Source organism: Cervus elaphus, chromosome 32, assembly GCF_910594005.1.
Source record: "Cervus elaphus chromosome 32, mCerEla1.1, whole genome shotgun sequence".
Taxonomy (NCBI): Eukaryota; Metazoa; Chordata; class Mammalia; order Artiodactyla; family Cervidae; genus Cervus; species Cervus elaphus.
Genome location: NC_057846.1, coordinates 32,395,943 through 32,415,215, shown reverse-complemented (window position 1 = coordinate 32,415,215; position 19,273 = coordinate 32,395,943). Strand labels below are relative to the sequence as shown.

Sequence of the window (19,273 nt, the reverse complement as noted above, 5' to 3'; positions counted from 1 at the left end):
ATGCTGTGAAGACTGTTGAAATGACAACAAAGGACTAAGAATATTACATAAAATTAGTTGATAAAGCAGTGTCAGGGTTTAAGAGAACTGACTCCAGTTTTGAAAGGTGGATAAAATGCTGTCAAACAGCACTGCATTCTACAGAGAAATCATTTATGAGTCAACTGTGTGGCAAACTTTCATTACTGTCCCTTATTAAGAAACTGTCACAGCCACCCCAACCTTCTGGTCAGTCAGCAATCAAGGTAAGATCCTCCACCAATAAAATGATTAAGACTCACTGAAGGTTCAGATGATGACTAGTATTTTTTAGCAATCCCATGTTTAAATTTTTTTAGACATAATGTTATTGTACACTTAGTAGACTACAGTGTAAATATACCAAAAAAGTTCACATGACTCACTTTCTTGTGACAATTACTTTATTGTAGTGGTCTGGAACCAAACCCGCACTATCTCTGAGGTATTACCTGTACATATTCTTCTCAAGCACACCAGGAACATCTCAGGATAGATCATACGTTAAGTCACAAAATAAATCTCAACAAATTTATGACTAAAATCATACCAAGTATCTTTTCTGATCACAATGGTATGAAACTAGAAATCAGTAACAGGAGGAAAGCTGGGAAGTTCACAAAAGTGAACTCATATAACTGGAAATTATACATACACTTCTGAGCAACTAATGGCTCAAAGAAGTCAAAAGGGAGCTCAAAAAATACTCTGGGGGGAGAAAATGGTACACAGACACACATGTACACACAGAGGGATATTATTGAGCCATAAAAAAGGAAGGAAATCCTACCATTTGTGACAATGTGGATGAACCTGGAAGTTTAAGTGAAATAAGCCAGATGGAGAAAACAAACACATGGTATCACCGATATGGGGAATCTAGAAAAAGAAAAAAAGGCCAACTTCATAGAAACAGAGAATAGAATGGTGGTTGCCAAGAGCTGAAGATGGCAGAAATGAGGCAACATAGGTCAAAGGATATACATTTTCAGTTATACAAAGAATAATTTCCAAGATATAGTATTGTGACCATGCTTAATAATATGGTACTGAATACTTGAAAGTTGCCAAGACCTCAAGCATTCTCATCATCAAAAAAAGAAAAAAAAGCTAACTATATGAGGTGATGTACGTGCCAATTATCTTGATCTTGGTACCATTCCACAATGTGTATCAAATCACCATGTTTCTACTTAAATATATACATATTTATCAATTATTCCTCAATAATGTCTTAAAAAGAGAGTCAGGACAGTAAAGCAACACCAGATAAAACACTTAGTTGAGCCAAAAGGATATTGAAAGCTTATATTGCTGAAGGTCTTAAAAAGAAATATATATATTAAAAAAAGAAATATAAAATGAGCTTGTTGATACTTGGCAAAAAGAAAAATAGGCAAAGAGATTAGCAGCTGGACTTGAGAACAAAAGAGGAAGGCAATTTAATATATTTCTTTGCTATCCTCGGATTTCTCCCTTGCAAATTTCAGCTCTTGTGAGCAACTCTGGAAGCTGGTCAGAGAGGACTCCAGCTTTGCTGTAGCATGAATTTGAATTCTACAGTGAGGTGGCTACGTGGAGAAATTGCCTAGGGAGCATGACTGGACATCCCAGTGTCCACACCTTGCTGGTGATTTGCTGTTTCCAAATATTAATACTTGGCCCTGGCACAGTTCCTCTGTAAGCATTTGAAGGAAATGCTTTAAAATGTCCAGTAATACTTTATGGTATCTTGTATGGTGCTATCTGGGTTATCAAAAATCTTAGCATATATCCCTTTCGCCCCAAGAATTTACTGTTCAAGCCAAAGACACCTAGATGTCCCTGTTTTACTATAATCTGTATGTTTAAGGGCATCACATACATTGTGCCTTCTGTTATCCTCTAATTATTCTTTATTATGCTGGTGCTGTAATGACTGCTCAGAGGCAGCAATTCATTCTTTTAAGTTAAACACCTACAGCACTCTGTGAAAATGCCTACTTTCCTCCTATGTATCAGGATTGGAAGACTTTTATAAAATTCATTTGATTATAATGTATAAATCATCAAAATAAAGTAGCATCACAATTACTATTAGGAAGTGAATGAAAAGAAGCAATGCTAATGAAATTGTTCCAGGAAAGTTACAGTGGGAAATCCAATTCTGAAAATAATTATTTCTAGATAAGTAGAGTTTTACTTTCTCAACTACATAAACACATTTTTGTTTTCAGAATTAGTTAAGAATTAACTATTCAACATTTGGTGGTCACTCACTATGTAAAATCAGTTTTTAACAATATAAACATAAGATATGGTAGAAAGTATTATTCAACTTTATTAACCTCACTCATAATGTTGAATACAAATGCAAAATTAAGTAGTGACCTTGAAAGTCTAAATCAAAGCATGGTCTCTTAGATTTAAGAAATAGGGCAGATATGTCACAAGAGGGAGGGGAACCAAAAAACCAAATCCAAGACCTCAATGATTAATCTATATATTATAAACTTCAAGCTGTAGCCCTTATATTCCTTTAAATGGTATTTTCTTTTGACTTTCCATTGACATCAGTAACTGAATTTTTAACCAGACCCTATAACCTATCATGAGCCTTCCAGTTATAAAGAAAGAAAAAAAAAAAACAGGCAGATATGTGTACTAAGTACTTTATGAAATTTACCACTCACAGCTCATGTTCACAAATAAGCTTCAAAAATCAAAGGGACTCTGATATTCTTAAAACCCAAAGGCTAGTAGATAAAGGCCCACCTTTCTGATCTTTTCTGCATTTGAAGAAATGATCTGATCTAATGATGCTGATGTAGAAATACATCACATATTTTAACATCAGTAAGATACGACATTTAAGGGGAGAGCTAATAAACCTTTGCATTTTAAACCCAAAGAACACATCTTGGACACCTTAAATTATAAAATTCAATTCTAAGCAGGAACTGTTACTGTGTAACAAACACTGCTCATATCAAAAGTGCTGGTGACAAAGAATTCAATATGCCCTCCCACGGAATCTGTTCACATATGTATGCATATACCTATTACTGTAATAAGATTTTAAATGTTTAAGGTGCTTAAATTTTGCACTGCAGGACTAATTCAATAGGTATTCATCTGCTACCTCTTTGTAGCAGCTCCAGTGAGAGTGAATGATCCACAGGCAAAAGGGCAAAATGCTGTTATTTTCTGGAATGCGGCATTTGTGGCGCTGGAGTGCCCTCTATTGGTAGTGAAGAGGACACACTCATTAGCTGCCCCGCATGCATCTTCTCGTTAACCCGGAGTTCACATCCATCCTGCAGCATTCGGACTGCTATTCGTGCAATGTTCTTAGAGTCATCAAGACCACTGTGAGGTCGCCCGTCATAATCCATCCCGAGTTTTTCAAGCATTATTGTCAGCTTAGTTTGGCTTCGAGGAACCTGAAACATGAACAGCTCAGTGAATAACTCTTTAGTATTTTGTAAGTCTCAGTGAAGTAGAAAATAAGAGACTGAAAATTAACAGTAATAGGCAAAGTTTGCAGCTTTGTAACTTAATAAATCATTTATGAAAAGAAATACATTGTTCTGAACATCTAAGTTGAAGCCCCACTGTTTTAACCCAAACTAATTGTTTTGCATGGTATTTTTCTGTAATGTATTACTTTAATTTGCTGACAAAATTTATACTTTTTATATATCAAATGACACTATCACCAGAGGGAAAAGGCAGCCCACAGAATGGAAGAAAATATTTGCAAATCACATATATGAAAAGGGATTAACATCTAGAATGTATAAAGAATTCTTAAAATGCAACAACAAAAAAAGCAAACAATCTGACTGAAAGCTGTGAACACTCTCCACAGTCATTAGAAATGTAAACACTGAATAATGATTATAAAGCTAACGTGACTGAGTTAGAAATATGCAGGGAGGGGAAGGATAGGCAGGAACGGTCACTGTTTAATGGAGCTAAATCTTCGCTGTCCACTGCAGGAACTCAACAGATAACTCAGACTGAAAACTCAAGAAATAGCATAAATATATAATTTAGAAATAGGAAGGTTAATATGAGAAGAAATAACTTAAAAAACTGCAAGTCTTTGGGAGAAATGGAACCAGTACTGGTAAGGGCCATGAGGGAAAGACTGCTATTTAAGACCTGCAATATTATTTAGTATTTTAAAAAATTCACACTACACACACATATTAACTTTGCTAAAATTAAAAATCAGTATGAACTGTTTGTTCCAGAAGCAAGCCATATATTCAGTTTCAAATCTCTGTTACTAAAGATCATCAGTGGACATGAGCTTGTGCAGACTTTGGGAGATAATGAAGGAAAGGGAAGCCCAGCGTGCTGCAGTCCATGGGGTCGCGCAGTCCATGGGGTCGCAAAGTCAGACACAACTTAGCAACTGAACAACAATACATATACATTTACCCTGTTTGAGTAACAGGTTGAGTGAGGAAGACAGCTTATTTTTCTAAACTCACATGAACATAACTATTTAGAATCTGCATAATAATTAATTATATGATCTTCTTCTGTGAAAAGTCCCTAGTAAATTACAACTTCATGTACATGCAAAATATAATAAATCTATCATCAAGAGCAGTATAATCAATATAGTAATCGTACCTTGTAAAAGTTTCCATATGACTTTCGAATATTGATCCACTTTTTGGCAAAAGGCGGATATTTGAGCCTGCTTAGCTGGCACTGAATGTTCAAGAACTTACTCATGTCCCATGAACTTAAGTCGAAAGAGGAAAGAAAACTGAATTAAATACATGCTATACCATTCTTTAAAATAAGGATCTTAAGTCATTCTATTTGTTCTTATTTATACATCATCCTTCTTATATTTACACATAACATCAAGCTCAGAAATCTAACTTCTCTTTCTCCACAATAACTCAAAAATAAACTTCCCCTCTATCCTCTTGAGTATTTTTTCACAACTCTAGAGGAACTGCCCAGCTTACTTTTAATGCCAGGTTTATCACATACCCTCAGAGGGTATGCTTCGAGATAAAACAAAAACTACAAACAAATGAACAAAACACCCGAGAGAAACACAGAGAATATCAAGTAGTGAGAACACAATCTGTTCTGCCATAGCACACGCTTCTACAACACAAATCAAGAATCCTGACTGTATCATGTGGAAACTGTACTGCTTCATATATAGTTTTTCCTCAGCCAAGGGAGTCAGAATTGAAGCAGCTGAAATTATACTCTTCAGTAAGAAAGAAAAAAGAAAAATTCTCAACTCAGCTGCTGTAATGGCAAGTGGAGTACTTTTAAGAAAATTAAAAACAAATGCCTGCCCCCACGATCCTCTGGCTTCTGTGTACTTGTAACATCCTCTGAGGTGACTTCCACACACCCCGGGCTGCTCGCCTGGACTGTCCAAATTATCTCTGGAGGTAATCACTGTTTTTGTTAGTCCTCTGGTTACAAAACTGCACAGATTTTGAACAATTTGTCCCAGAATGCAAAGTTTTTACAGAACTGCACACACTGTATTATGACAGAGACACCTGTGTAATTAAGCAGGGACACTACTCATTTATCCCGAAAATCAGTGATAGATTTCTAAAGAGGCTCATCAATGTCTTCATAAATTTCCATTTTTAATCCCTGTTTTAATTGCTCTCATCTCCATACTTGACTTTTCATGTAACTAATGCTTATGAAGCATAATTTCAAGCTCAGCACTATAGTAAGCAATATGGAAGATTCTCAAGTTGTAAAACCTCTTGCTCTGAAAGGATTGTTAATTTCCTTGCAAACATAAATCTTACACACATCAAGTTTAGATATCAGAATATTTAGTCAGATGCCAACATGAATGGTACCTATTGCAGAGGCTATAAGACTTCAACAGAAACATCAACATGAGTTATAATGTATGGAGTAAAACACGAGCTGGGCTTTGAGTAATAAAGAAGTAAGTAGCGAAGGAAGGGAGCCTTCCAGCAGAGAGGAAAGTTGCATGCATACACAGAGGAAGGATAAACCCCTGTGATTCACGTGTCAGCCTGACTGGAGTGAAAAAGAGAAACAGCAGGAGGATTAGCTACATAGGTAGGGTGGGATTAGATGAGAGCCTTGAAAGCCAGACTGAAGAGTTTGGACTTTTTTGAGCAAGAAGTGTCATGATAAAAACAATAAAATCATTTAGATTTTACATATTAATATTTAATCTTCTTCTAGTCCTGGATCAGACTGTTATTTCTTTCCCTCCTCTCTTTGACCCCTAGGACTTAAAAATTTAACTAAGGATAAGGATATGAAAGGAAAACTACTGTCTGCTGTGGGGGCTCCTTCAGGAAATAATATTTTCTGTGGTTATTCTAAAAGTTAGATGAATAAGGATATCTTTAACCTTAAAAAGCAGATTGAGATAAACTTCCTAAATACTCACCCATCTGTTAATATGGAGTATTTATACTTTGTCCCTAATTCCTTCAATTTCATCCAGTCAATGACTCTTTTCAGCACCTGAGGGAAGGTATCAGCTCTGTCTACTTGCTCCTGAGGATACGAAAGTAAAATACATAAAAATCACGGTGGTTACATACAGTCCTACAAAATACTCAAGACACAAACACTGGAGGGACATGAAAGAGCAGGACAAAGTCTTATCTATGATGTTTTGAACTCTATGGCTTCTTGGGCTAAGATTCATCCAAAATTCCAATTTTAAGACAACTAAGAATTGGTTATAGCCAAATATTAGGAACTGCTTTCAACTGAAGTATATAATTGTCCCCAAATGAAGATTTAAGATCATCCGTGGGCATTCTCTTTTTTTCAGGCCTCAACCTAGTGGCTTCCCAATTCTCCAGAGGGGAGAAAAGGGCCATCTCTTCTCAGCTGAAAGCCCTGGCCCTCTACAGTGTCTCAGCATCTCAAAGCTCACCTCTTTCCAAAACATACTGCATACATCTTCCGAAGATGTAAATCATCCATCACATCACTTTCATACTGAAAATCCTCCAAACACTCCCCAAGGCTTTCCAGACAAAAAAGACATATAAGACCCTTCACGACATAGCTCATCTCTATCTATTACTTCAGCTTTATTTGTGACCATTTTCTCCTCAGCCCATAAGACACCTGAACCATCCTGAACCACTTAAAACTTCTGCCCTTCACACCTGAAATGCCCAATCATTCTTTTACATTTGTTTACCCATCGTGACTCTGCCCAAGCTCACCAACTTGAGTTTTGCCCAGGATAGTCCTCCGTTCCCTTTGTCAGAGAAGGGTCTTTCTACAGATGCCCATGACACCCTGAGGAAACACCGTCAGTCTTCCTAACTATACTGTGACCACTGTTTTTTTGTGTCAGTCCCCCCAACCTACAATTGCTAAGCGAGCTGAGGAGAGAGACTATCCTGACTATTTCTATATCCCTCGTAGCTCGGCAGATATTACAGCACACCCTCAAATATTTGCTGAACGAATGAATAAAGCAACTAAGTAAATGGACAAAGGGCCTGCCACATTAGAATACAACCAAAAGTCAGAGACCTAAAAAAAATTAGGCTATATATAAAATCAGGTTGTAAACAGATATATTTTAAAACTTCATCCCCAAGTGCAGCATGGTAACTTAACTTTTTCTTCACTAATGCTCCAAACAAATGAAATGTTTAGATTCATCATTACAACACTTTAAAAGGCTGAAAAAAATCTTATCAGGTGTAAAATGGGCTTTCCTGTTTTCTAAATATTACAAAGCAAAAGATCTTTACCAAGCAAGGAAAGTGTCACATTTTTGTTTACAACAATAATTTTATGAAATAAATTCCTAATTTCAAAACGTCCTTCAAACTCTACAAAAAGGAACACAGAATGATAACCTGAGTAATTCCAGTTAGATTGATGCAGAAGTCAGAAAGTTGGGTGTTAATCTCTGGTCTCACATACTGCTGAAACGTATCTTCCTACAAGGGAAGGACAGCAAATTGAAGTATTTCTATGACTTAAGATACATGACATAATATATGACAACACCAGCCACACTGGGTTCTAACCTTACAGGTGGTTAAGGCAGAGACTACAGTTTTAACAATTTAAGGATAATGCCCTATTCCCAAATTACTCTAATTTTTTAGTTAAAAAACTATGTTTCACACTTTACAAACATTTTAGAATAAGTATCTGAAATCTTCAAACCAAAGTTTAACCAGAGGAGCAAAACACTGATGATTTTGCTTATAATATTTTGGAAATGTAAAGCCTATTACCACAACCTCTAGTTGAAGATATTAAGAGCTTTTTAAATAACAGAAAGAAAGTATGCTGAAGAAATGCCAGTTTTCAGTTACAATAAATTAGTTCAGATTCCTGCTCTCATTCACTAATTAGACCTTATTTTTATATTAAGATTTCACTAAACTGAATCCTGAGTAATCAAAATTTAACTATATGACATGCAGCAGTTTAAAACGTGGTAACAGCACTAATTATTTTAGCAATGTTTAACCTCTTGAAGAAGCTTTCAGGTTTGCATTCTTATTTTGTGCTCACAACAACTCTGTGAACTCAGTAAGACAGAACTGGTATCATCTGGCTCAGATCTAAGTGCTTCTTCCTTTAGCCCAATGCAGCTTCCCTAAACCAGATCACACTAAGTCACTTGTTCAAATCAAGGACAATTTCAAAGTCTTTTAAAGATTTATTGGCAGCAACTATTAATACTAGGCAGCTATGAAGGAAAAGACAAAGAATATTCCTTATAATAGAAGATTAAAAAATTAAGAAAAAACAGTGTTTACAAAATTCTTTTTACACACTAGTGTATTAAGCAGATGAATTATCAATAGTTAACAATAATTCTAAGAGTGAAAGAACAGCAAAGACATCTGAACTTCTAAAGTTAAGAGACATCCTTTACTTATCAGACATATTTCAAAAGAAAAAATTCTACTTCTTGGATTTCTTAGATAAATGAAGTCTATCCTTTTAAGTGTGACTTTACTTCATTTTACTTCATCCTTTTAAGTATCAGGATTTTATCTCATAATTTTAAATGAAAATCTTAAAAAAAAAAAAAAAGATCCAATATCTCTTACCATTACAAGCTGGTATTATTTAACATTTGTAACAGAATGATGCCAGAGAACTAACTATGCATTCATTGACCAAATACTGAATAATTACGTAAATAAATTACATAGCAAGTTAAAAGGTGATGAAGGCTCTTAAAAAATAAGAGTAGATAAAAGGGATCAGAAACACTGGTGTCTGGGGGTGTTCAGACTGAATAGAGAGCCAGTGAGACTTTATTTAGAAGGCAAGAGTTAAGGAAGGCCTGGAAGGAAGGGAGGGAGGAAGGATGGGGGGAGGAAGGAAAATAGCAGCAAGATCTCTGGAGGAAAGGAATTTGAGCTAAGCTCTGGGAGGTGAGGGGGTGGAGCATGCCTGGCATTTCTGAGAAGCAGCAAGCAGGTCAACATGCTGCAATCAGAGGTAACTAGAGGCCAGATTGTAAAAGGAATATAACTTTTATTCTGAGTTAAACGGGGAGCCATAAAAGAGCTGTGAACAGAGGAATGAAATCATATGACTTCTATTTTATAAGGAGCACTCTGGTCACTAAAGGAGCTTCCCTCACAGCTCAGCTGGTAAAGAATGTGCCTGCAATACAGGAGACCTGGGTTTGATCTCTGGGTTGGGAAGACCCCCTGGAGAAGGGAAAGGCTACCCACTCCAGTATTCTGGCCTGGAGAATTCCAAGGGGATAGTCCAGGGGTTGTATAGTCCATGGGGTTGCAAAGAGTCAGACACGACTGAGCACCTTTTAGTTTCACAGGTCACTAAATTGAGAACTGGCTATAGGGAACAAGGACACAAGGGAAGCCCGAGAATACTGGAGTGGGTAGCCTATCTCTTCTGCAGCAGATCTTCCTGACCCAGGAATTGAATTGGGGCCTCCTGCATTGCAGGCAGATTCTTTACCAACTGAGCTATCAAGGAAAGCCCTTAGACAGAAACAGAGACTGGTTAAATGGTGAACAAATGCAGTAAACCCAGACAAGAAATCAATGGGGCTCAAACTACAGGCATAGCAGTGCAGTTAAGTGGCTGGTTCTGGATGCACTCTGAAGGCAGAACAAACAAGAGTCCTGATAGCTTAGATGTGTGATGCAAAAGAATAGGAGTCAAGGATGACTCCAAGGTTTCAGGACTGAGCAAGCGGAAGGACCGAGTTGCCAGCCCTCAAGCCAGGGAAGGTTGAAGATAAAACAAGTTGACAGTAAATTCAGTCTGGGACATGTTAGGATGTCTGTTTAGATGTCCAAGTAGAGATGTTAAGTAACAACCTGGATTTTGGATAGAGGATGAGGTCGGAGATATGTATTCAGAAGATACCAGTTTCTATGGAATTTCTAAAAGCTATGGAACTAGATGATAGGCGAGTTCATTAAGGGAGAAAGTATATACAGAGAAGAAGAGCTGGGATTGAACCTATGGCATCCAATACTAGGAAGCGGGAGAAGAGGAAACAGCAAAGGGAACTGTGAAAGGGAGTCCAGTGAGGCTGGCAAAAATGTAGGACAATGAGGGGTACTGGAAGTTCCCTGAAGAAAGTGTTTCAAGGAGAGAGTGGTCAGTTCCACCAGGACTTAGGTAAAGGTCAAAAATGACAATGAGGAGTGATTTTAGTGGAGTGACGGGATGGAATACATAACTTATATCTACAAGTGGTGGGGACTTAAGAGAATGGGAGGAAACAGAGACAGAAGTGTATATAACTTTTATAAAGAAATCTGCCGTAGAGGAACAAAGACACAGGGTAGTTGTCACGGAAGTGGGATCAAGTGAAGGTTTTTTATGGTGTGAACAAATAACCAGTTTGTATGTGATGGGATTGCAGCCATGAAATTAAAATATACTTGCTGCTTGGAAGAAAAGCTATGACAAACCCAGAGAGCATGTTAAAAAGCAGAGACATCACTTTGCCAACAAAGGTCCTTACAGTCAAAGCTATGGTTTTTCCAATAGTCATGTACGGATGTGAGAGTTGGACCATAAAGAAGGCAGATCACTGAACAATCTATGCTTTTGAACTGTGGTGCTAGACAAGACTCCTGAGAGTCCCCTGGACTGCAAGGAGATCAAACCAGTCAATTCTAAAGGAAATCAATCCTGAATATTCATTGGAAGAACTGATGCTGAAACTGAAGCTCCAATACTTTGGCCACCTGATGCAAAGAACAAACTCACTGGAAAACACCCTGATGCTGGGAAAGACTGAAGGCGGGAGGAGAAGGGCATGAAAGAGGATGAGATGGTTGGATGGCATCACCAATTCAACAGACATGAGTTTGAACAAACTCCGGGAGATAGTAAAGGACAGGGAGCCTGGTGTGCTGCAGTCCGTGGGGTCTCAGAGTTGGGCACAACTGAGCGACTGAACAATAACAACAATGTGATGGAATAACACAGTAGAAAGCAATGAATCATTCATGTATAAATGTGGGAGGAGAGTGGCAAGAGCCTCATCCATCACTGAGAAAGTAAGACCTAGTGAATTATGCAAGATGATTTTTTCACAGCTGTCATTTTTTCTTTTAATTATACCAGAATACTGGAGTAGGTAGCCATTCCCTTCTCCAGGGGATCTTCCCAACCCAGGGATTGAACCCAGGTCTCCCGCACTGCAGGCAGATTCTTTACCAGCTAAACCACTAGGGAAGCCCAAGAATACTGGAGTGGGTAGCCTCTCCCTTCTCCAGCGGATCTTCCCAACCCAGGAATCAAACCAGGGTCTCCTGAATTGCACGTGGATTCTTTACCAGCTGAGCTACCAGGGAAGCCTTCTTTTAATTTACTGACCTTTAATCTGATTTGGACAAGGAATTATTTAAATGGGCTGATTAAGAGGCTTCAAACAGCACAAAGGAAAAATGCTGTGTATTTTAATGCACAAAGCCTTTTTATATTTATTTCCAGTGTGTGGCAACTGGGGATACCATAAAAGTGGTACCTCTGTATAGATGAGCTGTTACAATCCTTGGTCAGATTTTACAAGGCAAATGGCATTTATCTGGAGGGATCCTGTTGAGCTCCTGAGCTAACAATGCATGTATGTTACATGGCTTAAAAGCCAAGGTTACAAGAGTTGTTCGCCCATAAACTTTTCATCAGAAAGTGAACTAGCTTTAAGTTGAAAGGTAATTTCTGTACCTTAGCATTTTTATAGAGTATACAGTAGTCTACTGCAGTGGTTCTTAACCTTGACTACATACCAACTGAGCTTTCAAGAAAAAAAAAAAAATCTGATGCTAGGGGCCCCACAACAGAACAACTAATATTTGGGACAAGGGCCAGGCATCAGGGAGCTTTGTGTTTTTTTAAGCTACTGGAAAAGGAGAGCAGCAGACTCTGAAATTATTATAGCCCATCTATTAAGAATGAATCAAAAGCAAACATCCCCTCTTTAGAATTCTAACTAAAACAGCAAATGGAATCCTCCACCTTACTAGTCAACCCCAGAACAGCTGCTGCTAAAACAAAAATTAAAATATAAATTCACTTACTATTTCTAAGGTATGAGTATTCAGCAAAACAACAGGGAATTCAATTATTTCATGTATGAACTCAGGTGGGTTTCCCTCTTCACAAGTGGCTTCAAAGTCAATAATACAAATGTAATCGTAGTAACTGTCAGCAAAATTGCTCTCTTTCAACATCAGCTTCTGCTTCTTGTAATAGTTTTTCAGTCTCTTCTTTAATACATCCTTTACACCTCTATTGAAAATAAGAATAAAATGAACTCTTAGGCGACTTTTACAGACAAGAATGTGAACTCCTACCTGCTGGCACTGGGTTGAACACTGATAGTCACAGCCTAATTTAGCAAATGTTAGCCAAAATGAAGGTAAAGAAAGCAGGAATCAGAGCTAAGTCAGCAACCAACTAATTAAAACAGGACATCTAATACAGCATCAATATTTTCCTTCACATGTAATTTTTCATTTTTGTTGTACAGTATATAAACTATATATTGGTCTTTCATACCAGCAGCTTTGCTGGCATACACCACCTACCTAGCCCTGTTGCCTTATACAATAAGATGACATACAGGATACAAAAACTGAAATTAAGACTGAATTATTCTACTGACCAAACACAAACTTCAGAGAATAAAAATCCAGGCAAGTTAAACAACTTATGCTCTTTCCTAGCTTTGTCTTTTGTAAGTTAGATAACTTAAAAAAAAAAAATCCACGTGAATTTAAAAGTATTATGAGCCTAGTATATAAAGTTGAATGCCCCTTAGCTATTTAACTAGGAAAACTAATTTAGGAGACATCGTAAAATAAACCATGTCCAGAAGAATACTGCCATAGCCAGTAGATTCTTAACTGGAATTAGATTTCTAATTTACCATGGGTAAAATATGATTTAGGAGATTCAGTTTTACAGATTTTTTTTTTTTTTTTTGGGGGGGGGGCCATGCTGCATGGCATGCAGGATCAAAGTTCCCTAACCAGAAACTGAACCTGCAGTGGAAGCTTGGAGTCTTAACCACTGGACCGCCAGGGAAGTCCCTACAGTTATTTTTAAAATATATGTTCCACAAACAGAAGGTGGGACAAGGTTGTTCTAAACAGATAACTACGGTGGGTAAAGGCAGTCACACTGGTTCATCAAATAGTATGTGTTTCTTCAAAAAATCTAAAGTCCTTCATTGTTACTTGGTTGAGTCCTAGAGGGGCTTGCAAATACAAAATGGTAGTAAAAATAAGAGGATCTAAAAACTGTAACTAATGGGAAGTGACAAGGAAGGCATTTTGGTCACATCACCAATTAGTGACTGTTAGAAAAAATGTTTCTAATCTTTTGTTTTCCTTTTGAAATTACCACTGAAAAGGAATCTTATCCATGAAAAATCCTGATAACTAATCAGCTGATAATTAATCATTACAGATGATTATTGTCAGTGTTTTCCAGCTCTTCTAGGATGAACGTGTACTACTTTTGCTATTTGAAAGTTATTTTTAGTTACCTGGTTTCAAGCTTGAATTCTGAAAGTTTGGCTCTGAGCTCTTCCTTACTCATTCGGTTAATGCAACCATTCGTAATCGCAATCTCTTTGTAAACTGGGTCACTGAAATCACTTGCACTGGAGGTAATCAACTTAGATGCTTTTGTTTCTTGGCCATCGAGTCTACACCGTTGCTTTTTCTACAAAAAAATAAAGTGTGGGTATATATAGAGTTTACAGTTAGTATAAGCATCTTAAAGATTAAAGCCTCTTTGTGCTGTATGTTCAATAAAAGGGCAGAGCAAGAAAGATAGATGTGTTTCCAGAACAATTTACCCTGCTCTCTTCTGAGTCGTGAGGTATCTTACAAGAAAAGAAGCTAAGTAAAAAGAGCCCTGGTGTTGGGAGTCAGAACAACCTCAGGACAGAGCCACCAGCTGATTATTTACTAGCTGCATAACCTTGGGTAATTACTTATTAGCCTCTGATCTTCAGTTTCATTATCTATAAAATAAAATAAAATATAATAACTATCTCAAATGGTATTTGGTATTGGTAATGATAAATAGTATGTGGGAGACATCATTATAAGGATTAAATGAAATCAAGTATATCAGGTTCCCAACGCCACACCCACCATGTGCTTAGTTGCTCAGTGGTATCTGACACTTCGCAACCCCATGAACTGTAGCCTACCAGGCTCCTCTGTCCAAGGAATGTTCCAGGCAAGAATACTGGAGTGGGTTACCATTCCCTTCTCCAGGGGATCTTCTTGACCCAGGGATTGAACCCACAACTCCTGTACTGGCAGGCAGATTCTTTACCACTGGCATCACCATAATGGAAAAACCCATACCTACCATGGCTATCAATAAATATTACCATCACAGACTGAAGGTCAGACCTTTTCACAAACAATATTCTAAAATTTACAAATGAACCAATTTTTAAATAAACTTTTACAACACTTAACACATATAAATGAGTGTATTCCTGAGAATTTTTAGCCTGACTTCATTTCACAAAGTTAACAGAAACTGGCCAATATAAAAATAAAATGGCCAGAAATCTAATCCAAAACATGTTATTACCCAAAGCAAAGATCAAAACACATTGTTTCAAAACACACAATTTCCAAAAGTTACATACATATATATATATAGGTTATTCAGAACTATAGTTACTACATTATAAACTGTTCTTTCTTTCTTCAATTAAAATTCAAGTTGAGAAAGACAATTCGACTCTAATCACTCCACATGTAACCCCCAAATTACTAAAATGTTAAGCTCCAAAGATTCATTTACAAGTTATTTTCCACATGCAATGTCACAAATATTAGGTATGTTCCAGAATTTTCAAAAATACTTTGGAGTTTACTAGCAATCTATACAAAACTTGTTAGTTGTAATTTACTATGCTGTCCCCATGTGAACTTTAATTACACATTAAGGAAGGATAACCATGGAAAGGCCACAGTCTCTGAGTCAGGACCAATCCTGATGACTCAGGGACCATTTCTCACTCTTAGCTCTCCATTTAATGTAACACACGTTTAGCAGACACTGTACTAGAAATACTCACTCCCATCTCCTCTGAGGAAGAGGTCAGGAATTCCAATGTATGAACTGTCCGTAAAATGAAGAATAATTATATTGAAGTTACTTGATAACAAATGTTTTAGAAACCTTATTTCACAGATCTTTGACTAAAGGTAAAGAAAATAATTTGCTTTCAATAATAAATTTACAACACTTGGCTACTTTATCATTAGAATATAATCAGGATTCCTAATTCACCCTTTGTCTTTACACTTACAGTGAATTTTAAACTCCATCTTCAATCAGGTTAAAATTTAGGTTCTACACTGAACAACAGTTTCCCTACCAAAACAGATGTTTCAGTCAATTTAAGCGAATTTTCTCTTTGGCTAAGTCCTCTCTCCTACTCACATGCTTTATTTTTATCTAACTGTAGTCACAAAAATTACCAACAAGTAAGAGGACTCTTCTAAATGTTATAAATCATGATTTCAATAAAGAAAGTTGTCTCCTCTCCTGGGTCCAACTCCTTCAGTGAAGTTCAGGACACGGTCAAGGTGCAGTTCTCACAAATTTCAGTCTACACAAACTTCCAAAGAAAGTTATTCAAGACAATCCACTAAGAAAGAAAATATTTAAAACCCTATATGTATTATTAATCTACAAAAACACAAGGTTAGTTTACCAAGCAATACACAGATTGACAATGGTACCCCCCCCAATGTCTGAGTCCATCTGTCCAATGTCATAAAGTATCAGCCATACAATGAGCAAAGTAAGGAGACTCCACAGTATAGGAAGGAATATTCAACTTCATGATACTGTGACATTTTGCAATTTTCATATGTCCCAGTAAATGGTTACATAGGTTATATTATCTCAAATAAGAGAATCTTTACAATATGGAAGCGACCATGATCAAAAGAAACCTTTTCTGTGGCAAGAACATTTAGGAAATAGATGTTTTAGAAACATTTCCATTATTTTATTGCCCCCCAAACCCCTGCACATTACCTATTTTTTTAAAAAAGCCTCTGAATCTACACATTAAAGAAATCAGAAGCAGAATTAAACTTGATTAAAATCTTTCCCAAAGAAGAGTTCTGATGAAATTTGAACCTACTTCGTTAAAAACATAAAAATGTAATACTTATTCATTTGTGAAAACACTTTTGTTGATATAAAGGATAATGAAAATCTACTTAGCTGAAATCCAAACTTGCTTACTTAAGCCTGAAAAAAAAAAGGACTGTATCATCATTTATTAAAAGCATCCAACAACAGGTTTTTAACAAATATGACAGTCACTAAAACCAACCAGGAACACAGATTCAGGCCTTGAGTCACTATAGCTCAGTTCTGTTTTGTTTTTAGCTCAAAGTTTTAAGACATTTAAATAAAGTGTATTCAATCACGCTACTCTCATTAAACATAAACTTTCAAAAATTATTTTTGTACAACTCACATGACTATGTTATTGACAGTATCTTAAACTGAAGAAGGATGGCAGAGTAGAAATGGTTCTTTAGAGAGAAGAGATATGGAGGCTTCTCTCAAAGTAGCATCATAAGGTGAACCAGATAACTATTCAAAGACTCAGGGCAAAGAAACCACACAAAAGACCTTTAACAAGAAAGACCACCCACCATAACACCAGGATAGTGGCGACTGAGAGCAAGTGGGAAGAGGTACAGCTAACAATGAAGGAAGGAGGCGAGTCCAGGGGCCGGCAAACTGAAGACTTAGGAGGGGAGAAACCCAGTCAGATTCATGTTACTAAAGATTATTCCAGCTGCTATGTGGAGAATTGGCTGTAGGTGGAAAGAGCAAAAGTTAGGACGCCTCCTCCAACTACCCACACTACGAGGCACTCAGTATTTGTATATTATTAATAGAAAATGACCAGTTTTGGTATTATTTACAGTCTGCAGCTAGTCAACAATAATTATACCTGTCAAAGAAGATGATTAAAGACGTTTTAAGACCGTCTTTACAACTTTGTCACTGTAGGATCTACCACTGAGCTGTCAAAATCATTAACAACATCACTCATACATTATGTTTATACGAAGCAGGAGTAAAATGGTCCAAAAACCATAGACAAAGTCCCAGCCAACAGGCACAGTTACCTTCTGCCGAGGCTGGGAGATGGCCTTAAAAGTCTTAAGGAGTGATATACTTGGAGATGAGGTGAGATTTCTAAAAACAAAAACTACCAATTACAGACTAGGGCTAACCGGAATGACGATAGCAACCGTGTAACCGATTGTTAACTCAGAAAGTTTAGAGCAGAATTCCCACTCAGAACGTCTAAAACCTCAGTTCGCACACTCAGTTCGTCTGGGCTGTTGACTTACTTCCAGACGGTACCTGGAACTAGAAAGGACTCAATGACAACTACCCCCAGAGAACGGCTCCCGCAGCTGAGGCCAGGAAAGGCGGCCAGGGCTAGGGTCCCAGGGCGCACGGGCTGCGGTTCCCGCGGGAAACCTTCTTAATACAGGGGCGCGCGGGCAGATTCTTACCTCGGGATTCGGACGCTGGGCTTCGTCCCCGCACTCCGACCCGGGAGACGCGCGACGCGCGGGAGCCACGGCCTCGCCGCCAGGCTGGAGGGTCTGCTCATCCTCCATGTCGCGTGTCACGTCAGAAGGGAGCTGCTGGAGCCCGCCACTCGCTCACTCTCACCCGGCCAAGCCCGAAAGCCTAGCCTTTCCCCGTTGAAAAATTACCGGGCTCGCGTTCCCGCGGCGGCGGCCACACAAACTCGAGCGGGTACCTCCCACTTCCGGGAACGTGAGGCGTCCAGACGCCGCGCAGGCGCAGTGAGCCGGCGCGCGGAACGCGAGGGCTTCCGTCGACGGGGGCTGGAGAAACGAGGAGGGAGGGGCAAGAAGAAAGGTGGGAGGGGCCAAGCGGGAGGGAGGCGCGCGCGGGAGAAACAGGACGCTGCCGGCGCGGAGTGGAAGTGGCGCCGGGGTCCGGACTCTGGTCCTTGGAGCAGACCACCAGAGGAAATGATCCATCACCAACTCCTGAGAAGTAAACGAGGAGTGCCCTAGTGAGAGGTGAATTTTAACCACAGAAAATAACGTTTATAAAACAATCTGCGTTTTCCACAAGGCACTTAAAACGCCTACTACTGGACAAGAAGAAATGGGTCTGGGACTTATTAAGAAACTGAGCAATGTGAAAATAACTGTTTTCAGATATCGGACGGCAGGCAGATCCAGTCCTTTTACCTGAAAGAAGAGAAACAAATGAGATGAGCCGGGTATGACTCTGGGTCTCTGTCCAGAGGCAGTTTCCAGTTTGCAAGTACAAGGGGAACTTAAACAGAGCATAGGGTCTCCCTGAGAGGACAGGTCTTACCGAATGGAGTAGACGGGGATTGAATTTTGGGGAGACCAAATTGGTTGGAATTTATGAGGCCCAGTTCATGGAGAAAAAGCTTCAGAAATCTGCATCTTTAACTGAATAAAAATCAGTGAATATGTTCTGTGACTATTCTACAAGGCCAGAAAAGAGCAATTATGGGGGAGCAGTAAGCCAAACAATTTTCAGAGTTCACAGGACTAGCAATCATTTGAGTTCCCTGGAGCCAGAGTGGGGAGACTGTTAAATACAGTTGTTGAATGGAATATGCAATAGAGACCCTCGAAGTGTCATGCCTTAGTAGTGACATAAACTAGCCCTAGACTCTGGGGTCTAAAGG

At 38.3% G+C, this 19,273-nt stretch overlaps 1 protein-coding gene across 3 annotated transcripts; it reads right to left on the bottom strand.

Moving 5' to 3' along the window:
* Positions 1-408: 408 nt before the first annotated feature.
* ERI1 (exoribonuclease 1) lies at positions 409-18,444 on the bottom strand. 3 transcript variants are annotated; one of them, XM_043893605.1, is made up of 8 exons: positions 16,008-18,057; positions 15,602-15,645; positions 14,039-14,217; positions 12,567-12,777; positions 7,881-7,964; positions 6,437-6,546; positions 4,645-4,759; positions 409-3,440 (listed from the first exon to the last, which is right to left on the bottom strand). In XM_043893605.1, exons 2-8 carry the CDS (start codon positions 15,605-15,607, stop codon positions 3,198-3,200), a joined length of 948 nt encoding a protein of 315 aa, XP_043749540.1. In that variant the 5' UTR covers positions 15,608-15,645; positions 16,008-18,057; the 3' UTR covers positions 409-3,197. The 3 variants fall into 3 exon arrangements, with proteins under 3 accessions (XP_043749540.1, XP_043749539.1, XP_043749541.1); XM_043893604.1 differs by lacking the exons at positions 15,602-15,645; positions 16,008-18,057 and adding an exon at positions 18,084-18,444; XM_043893606.1 differs by having other exon boundaries at positions 15,602-18,057.
* Positions 18,445-19,273: the final 829 nt, after the last annotated feature.

Coding starts and splice junctions, on each gene's coding strand:
- ERI1 (XM_043893604.1), bottom strand. CDS start 18,191: ATGGAGGATGAGCAGACCCTCCAGCCTGGCGGCGAGGCCGTGGCTCCC. Junction 14,218..18,083: donor CCCAGCGTCCGAATCCCGAG/GTAAGAATCTGC, acceptor ATTTTTTTGTAG/AAAAAGCAACGGTGTAGACT. Junction 4,760..6,436: donor TACTCCATATTAACAGATGG/GTGAGTATTTAG, acceptor TTTCGACTTAAG/TTCATGGGACATGAGTAAGT.